The sequence below is a fragment of the Zingiber officinale genome, chromosome 4A (genome assembly GCF_018446385.1).
Source record: "Zingiber officinale cultivar Zhangliang chromosome 4A, Zo_v1.1, whole genome shotgun sequence".
Lineage (NCBI taxonomy): Eukaryota > Viridiplantae > Streptophyta > Magnoliopsida > Zingiberales > Zingiberaceae > Zingiber > Zingiber officinale.
In genome coordinates, this window is record NC_055992.1 from 141,716,033 (window position 1) to 141,723,204 (window position 7,172).

General features: G+C 33.7%; 1 protein-coding gene across 1 annotated transcript; it reads right to left on the bottom strand.

Annotated features, from left to right (window-relative positions):
• Window positions 1–4,796: 4,796 nt before the first annotated feature.
• LOC121972859 (zinc finger MYM-type protein 1-like) lies at window positions 4,797–7,172 on the bottom strand. Its single transcript, XM_042524481.1, has one exon. It carries the CDS (start codon window positions 7,170–7,172, stop codon window positions 4,797–4,799), a length of 2,376 nt encoding a protein of 791 aa, XP_042380415.1.

Genomic DNA, 7,172 nt, shown 5'->3' on the forward strand with positions numbered 1-7,172 from the left:
TAGATTTTAGTTTTATGAATTTGTTATTCGAGTTTGTGTTTTTTGTTTTTCGAATTTGTGATTTGATTGTTCCTTTTGGTTAAACCTAGAGTTATATAAGGAAATTAAATATTAGCTTTCCTTAAAAGGCTTTGTCTAGGAAGTGGTGGTTGCTCCCATATCCAAGAAGGCCTAGTGCCTCGCCATGTTTAACTTGGAAGCCAATTTTGGAAATTAATATTTAATTGAATTTATAACGTAGGTGGATTTGGATCAATAGTGTTAAGTTCCGCTTGCGATCCAAGTCTAAACCATTAAGAACAGATAAGTTAAATTTGGAATCAATAATGTTAAGTTTCGTTTGCGATTCCTAATTTAACTTCTAAAGAACACAATAGGTTATTTAGGAAAGGTTCGACACTTGTACAAAATTTTTATACAATGGAACCGATACGATCTTCCTAGGATTAACCAACAAAAGCTAACTTGGTTACAACCCAGGGGGTTGTTAATCCAAGGCGGTGGGAAAGCACACTAGAAAAGTCTCCTTCTCTGAAGGCGGAGAAGCCTTTTACACAATGAAAGAGCACAGAAGTTGCTAGGAAGTTGTTACAGAGTTGATTAATTAATTTCTTAGCTCCAGGGGTCTTTATATAGCTCCTGGAAATCGGTTGAGGGTGCCTCCAAGCAGTTTGACCAGATAAAGCTCTATCCAGTTGCAAACGGTCACGAAAACTGGGTCTGAGGTGCCTCCAATGCCCTTGAAGGCGCCTCGGACTGGTCTGAGGCGCCTTCAAGGTGATGGAGGTGCCTCAGACTGCATGGTATAAATACTATATGGTATAAATAGTTTCCATCTTATCTTTTTCCTCTTCTTCCGAAGCTCCGATCGCTTGGGTGATTTCGGCCAACCGAAATAGGGCTCACCCGAACCCAATTTTCGGCCTTCTCCTCGAGCAGGCTTCCGACCCGGCTTCTCGTCCCTCGAACATCGTGCACATTCTTCTCGTCCACCGGTGTACTCTTCCACAGCTCTTTCGTCCTTCGGACGCACCGAGCCCGTCGGCTCCCTTCCCTTGCCATTCTTCTCTTTAGCTGCGTCTTCCGCACGACTTCCTATGTTCCTAAGTTCCTGCACACTTAGACATAGTGATCAAATAACAAGCAGGACCTAACCTAACTTGGTTGATCACATCAAAACGCCCACGGGGTCCAACACTCTTTTCTCCAATTGCTTATCTCAACTTACCTGTCAAGCATCTGTCCCTCTAGATGTGTTTAAACTTTCTCTGGTCCTGCTTAGTGTCTAATCAACCTAATCAACTATGACTTACTTACAATACTGAGTTAGCGTAATACATAAAAAAAAGTAAGGCAAAACAGTATTAGCATCATTAAAGATTTACTAGTCTAGTCAACTAGAAACCTTTCTATTACACTCGTTTGGAGTTCACTCCTCCAAGACTTCTCACTTGCTTAACCTCTAATTAGGAATAGTCAAACTAGGTATACTTCTCACCCTTACCTAATCTCTAATTAGGACTTTCCTTGCCTAACCTTTAGTTAGGACTAGTCACTCGGTAGACTTCTCACCTCCTTACTTAACTTCTAATTAGGACTTTCCTTGCCTAACTTCCAGTTAGGACTAATCACTTGGCAAACTTCTCACCCCCTTGCTTAACTTCCAAATAGGACTTCCCTTGTCTAACTTCTAGTTAAGACTTTCCATTGCCTAACTTCCAATTAGGACTTTTCCTTATTAGTCATCTGGTCCTAATTAGACTTCTCTTTCTATTCATCTGGTCAACTTTGACCTGACTAGACTTCACTCACATCTAAACTCCATATCCTATTTGGATCAACCCTTAGTCAAACTAGCTAGACTTAGGTACATTGTCAAACATCGAAACCCTAGAGGTTGATTACACTAATAGTTTCAAATTAAGATATGAAGTATAAAATACTTGAATCACTTGTTGAGATAACATAAATGGTTTATATCTCTTATATAATTCCTTAAGATTTATTTCAACCAAATTAAACTGTGGATGCATCTTCATCTCTTTGACAAGGTCAAACCAGTGACACATAAATAAAATAACTTATAATTCTAATCCAGGGTACTTTACTTCTATAATTTTATTCAACAAATCATAAAAATTATTACATGCATCTCTATCATTGAATGATTAAACACAAATCCCACTGTTCATTGCAGTTTTTCCCATTCATATTCTTAAGTATGAAAATTATCCGTTTATGACATATGTTGGCTAAGTTCGTACCATTGATTTTGGACCTTATTACAGATGGATTAGCAATTCTTGCTCAATGTGAGCTTGATTATCATGAATCTAAAGTTAAATAAATATATTTAAAAATCAAGACATCTGTAAAAATAATTTATAGTCTACTTATATTTTTTTGGAATTATGGTGTAAATTCTTCATTGTAGAAATAGATTAATATTGACTAAATACTTTTTTTTAAGGTTCGAAGCGGGTCAAGGGTGATTAGATACTTGAGGGGAGGCCTAGACCATGAGAATAATAATGATCCTTCATTTGAGTGGAGGATTGTTGAAAATACAATTAAAGTCCCATATTAAAGATTATGAGTTTATAAGATGAAAAATATCTCCATTGGTATAAGACTTTTTTTGTAAATCCTAAAAATAAATCTATGAGAGTTTAGACCCAAAGTGAACAATATCATACTACTTAGAGATATATAAATTCTTTTGTTCTAACAATATCCAAAATTTTAAAATTTTGACATAGTTTAAGTTTTAGAAATTTTTTGGTGGTGTTAGTAAGTATGATATACCTAAATCATTTAATGAATTTGTGCCAAATTATATTAAGATTGTGAAAATTTTGAAAACTCATATATCTCTAAATTTAGACTATGAAATCTAGATCTGAAGATATAGTTACAGTCAAGAGGCTCTCAGGAGTATAGTGAACTTGATTTAAAGTGATGCTAATGTTCCTAAGGTTATCAACGAGTTTTGGGCAAAACTTGCTAATGGTTCTATGATATTCAAAATTTCAAAATTTTGATATGGTTTGAACCAAGGAAGTTTTAAGAACCTTTTGGCGGTGTCGATAAGTATGACAAGTCTAGATCTTTAATGAGTTTATGCCAAATTGTCTTAAGATTGTGAAAATTTTAAAAATCCATCTCTTTCAATTTAGATTGTCAAATCTAGGTTTCAGGGTATAGTTACACTTAGGAAGCTTACAAGAGTGTAATGGTTATGATTTAAAGTGATTTTGAGGTTCCTAAGGTCATTAATGAATTTTGATCAAAATTCGCTGATAACCCTACTATATTTAGAATTTTAAAATCTTGACATAGGTCTGAATCAGGGGAGTCTTACGAACTCTTTGATGGTATTAGTGATTATAACAAGTCCAAGCCATTTAATGAGCTTGTATCAAATTTTCGTAAAACTGTGAATATTTCAAAAATTTATATTTTTCAATTGAGGCGGTAGAATCTAAGTTTGAGGGCGTAATTTACATTCATGAGGCTCCTGAAATTGTAATGATTCTGATTTTAAGTGATTCTGAAGTTCTTAAAATTATCATAGAGTTTTAATCAAAACTTCTTGATGATCCTAAATTGTTTAGAATTTTAAAATTTTGATATGGTCTAAATAAAAAGTCTTAAGAACCCTTTGATGGTATTAGTGAGTATGTATGACAAATGTAGATCCTTTAATGAACTTGTGTCAAATTATTTTAAGGTTGTAAATGCTTCAAAAATTCATATCTTTTAATTTAAACTGTGAAATTTAGATTTGAGGATATGATTACACTCAAGAGACTCTTAGGAGTATAATTGTTTTATTTTGAAGTGATTTTAAAATTTTTAAGACAATCTATGAATCTGGATCGAAACTCATTAATGACTTTGTATGAAATATTTCAAATTAAGTTCATTATATTTCTTATATTATCTTAGGCAGGGGCGGAGCTAGGCCCCTTATAACAGGTGGGGCAATGAATGTCATTGTTGATTATGAAGTTGGTGAGCTTTTGATCCTCAATGATCTGATACAAATATAAACAGAAGTTACATTAATGACTAATGAGCATAGAAAATTTTGATAAATTTGTACAGCATCAGAAAAAACAGTTACTCAGAAAAGATGAAGCATCATTCACCAGGTCATAGTACAATTTTGCAACTTAATTGATTAAGCAACTAAACCCACATGAAGATTTGGTTCTTTGTATCACACAATGTAAAATAGCAATTCTGAACCTCAAAATAGAATTTGTTAACCAATTTGGTGATGGATATGAATCTAATAAATTAAATTGGGAAAGAATTGGACAAAGTAAGCTAGTTATATAGTGGTAAAAACTAAGTAAATAAGCTAGTTGGAAAATTTCTGACCTTGAACATCTTTTGCAAGAATTTGCATATAACAGAAGATAAATAGCTTTGTATGTGATTCTATTAAATACAGAAGGTAAGTCAAAGAAAAGAAGGAAGCACCTTAATAACATGATTAGTAGAAATGACAACTCTCAATTGTTGTTTTCTTGCATAGATCAAAGAAAATCAGCTGGAAAATTAAGTAAAGGGTTAAGTTCCTGTATTTAACAGCAGCCACAATATAAAAGTTTTTGTAGGATTAAAAGGCCTTACAATAAGCTTGTAGCCATATCTGAAATTTGAATGACTTAACAGATACAATACACGAAATTTTTCTGTCCAGAATTGTGAAGCTAGCCCCCTTCTATCAAGTGGAGCAAAATATTTAAAGCACAATATATTATACAAAAATTACATAACAAAATATTTTACAAGAATTCCCTACGAGTACACATATTTTGAAAACGACGTAATATTAATTCATTGTCAATTGTATCAAAAACTTCTTTTTCAATAAAAGTAACCAAACAATCATTCAGCCACCGATCTCCCATTTGATTTCGAAGTCGATTTTTCACAATCTTCATAGCAGAAAATGCCCTTTCCACAGTTGCTGTAGCCACCGGTAACACAAGTGCAAGTTTAATAAGCTTATACACCAATGGATATACAATATCTCTTCTTGTTTCAACTAATTCTCTCGCAAGACTTCCTATTCCTTTCAAATTTGCAAACTCTTTACTGGAGTTCATATCCATAAAATAGTTATCAAGCTGATTACCTAATGCCAGAATCTCAATTGATGAAAAATCTGCGGGATAAAACTTAGCAAATTGAAGCAACTTTTCCTTGTCAAAAGCAGAAAACAAATTTTCTGGGCTAAGACATTCCATACAAAGAAGCAATTCAGTATTTACTTCTGTAAATCGATCATTAAGCTCTTGAAGTTGCATATCCAAGACTTCATAAAATAGACTAACCTTGTAGTAGTGTAAATTGGTAACAATTGGAGCTTTACGTCTTGATCTACCTTTTAGAACACGAACTTCATTCATGTCTGGAATTACAATATCATGGCAATTACAAAACATCATTACTTCATTCAATAAATCATCCCAACCATTATCTCTCATCAATTGCAATCTCTTTTTTGAGACTTTAACTTGTATCATGGCATTGACAATATCTTGATTCTTTCTCTGCAAAATCTGGGAAAGTTCATTTGTAACACCCAAAATGCTCTTCAGTAAATGCAAAGTGAAAGCAAAATCAAATGTTTCTAAAGAATCCAAAAGACCAGCAGCTTCAGCCTTTTGTTCTGAATGAGCACCATCTTCCACTACATATTCTAAAACATCAAGAACAATGGAAAAATGCACAATTAAACTCATCAATGTGTCATAATGTGAACCCCAACGAGTATCACCAGCTTTTTTAAACCCAGATTCTTGATTTAAGCCACGACCACTGAAAATTTCTCCATTTCCAAGTGCTTTTTTAACTTCAGCCATTCGTTTCTCTCGAAAGATATCTTGTCTTTTACATGAACCTCCAACTACTTTAACTACAATAGCAACCAAATTAAATAGAGAAGCAACTTGGAGATGATTTTTTGCTACTGCAACAATAGTAAGTTGCAGTTGATGTGCAAAACAATGAACATAATATGCAAAAGGATTATCTTTCAAAATCAAACTTTTGAGCCCGTTAAACTCTCCTCGCATATTACTTGCACCGTCATATCCTTGTCCTCTAATTCTAGCTATACTCAATCCATAATATGAAAGTAGTGATTCTATAGCTTTTTTTAGTGACAGGGAAGAAGTATCACCATCATGAGCAATCCCAAGAAAACGTTCAACAACAATGCCTCTCAAATTTACATAACGTAAAGCAATAGCCATTTGTTCTTTATCTGATATATCGCGTGATTCATCAACTAACATGGCAAACACTTCATCTCCAAGTTCATTCAATATGGCATTTGTAGTCTCAAGACAAGCAGCATTTACAATATCTTTTTGAATTTCAGGAGAAATTAATTGATTATTTTCCGGAGCATTTTGTAAAACTGCATTCTTTATATCTTCATTATGATCTGCAACGAATTTCAAAAGTTCAAGAAAATTACCTTGATTAAATGAACTTTCAGATTCATTATGCCCTCGAAAAGCTAACCCCTGGCGTAACAAAAATCGTATGCAATCAACTGAAGCAGTTAACCTGACTCTATAAAGATTGCGAGCTTGCTCTGTTTGCCTGGTAAGAGCAACTTCAATGTGTTGACTTTCTTTCATCAAATCTACACATTTCTGCCAAGCTTGATTATGTGCGCTATTTGAACTTCCAACATGTTTAACAAAAATCTCTTTTTTTTTCCAATTAGTAAACCCAACTGAAGTAAATGAATCTCCACCTACTTGTTTTCCAAAATCTGGTCGGAATAAGTAGCAACACAAACAAAATGCAGCATCTTTACTTATGCTATATTCTAACCAATTTCCAAATTCATTAAACCAAGATGGACAAAATCTTCTTGATGCTTTACCGATTTTTCTTTGTGGAAAATTATGATTGCGAGGTTGACAAGGTCCTTTCTGCAGGTAAGCTCTTCTCACTTTTTCCCGATCATTAGGATCATAGTTTGAAATCTTTACCCGTAACCCAGGATCTGATTGAAGATCATCCAAATTGATTTCAACTTGAGATTTTTTTAAGGGAACATGTTGTAACTCTAGATTACTTTTTTCTCTTTGACTTGTTTCTTCATTTACCATTGACTTTCTTTTAAGAAATTTATCCAT

Coding starts and splice junctions, on each gene's coding strand:
- LOC121972859 (XM_042524481.1), bottom strand. CDS start 7,172: ATGGATAAATTTCTTAAAAGAAAGTCAATGGTAAATGAAGAAACAAGT.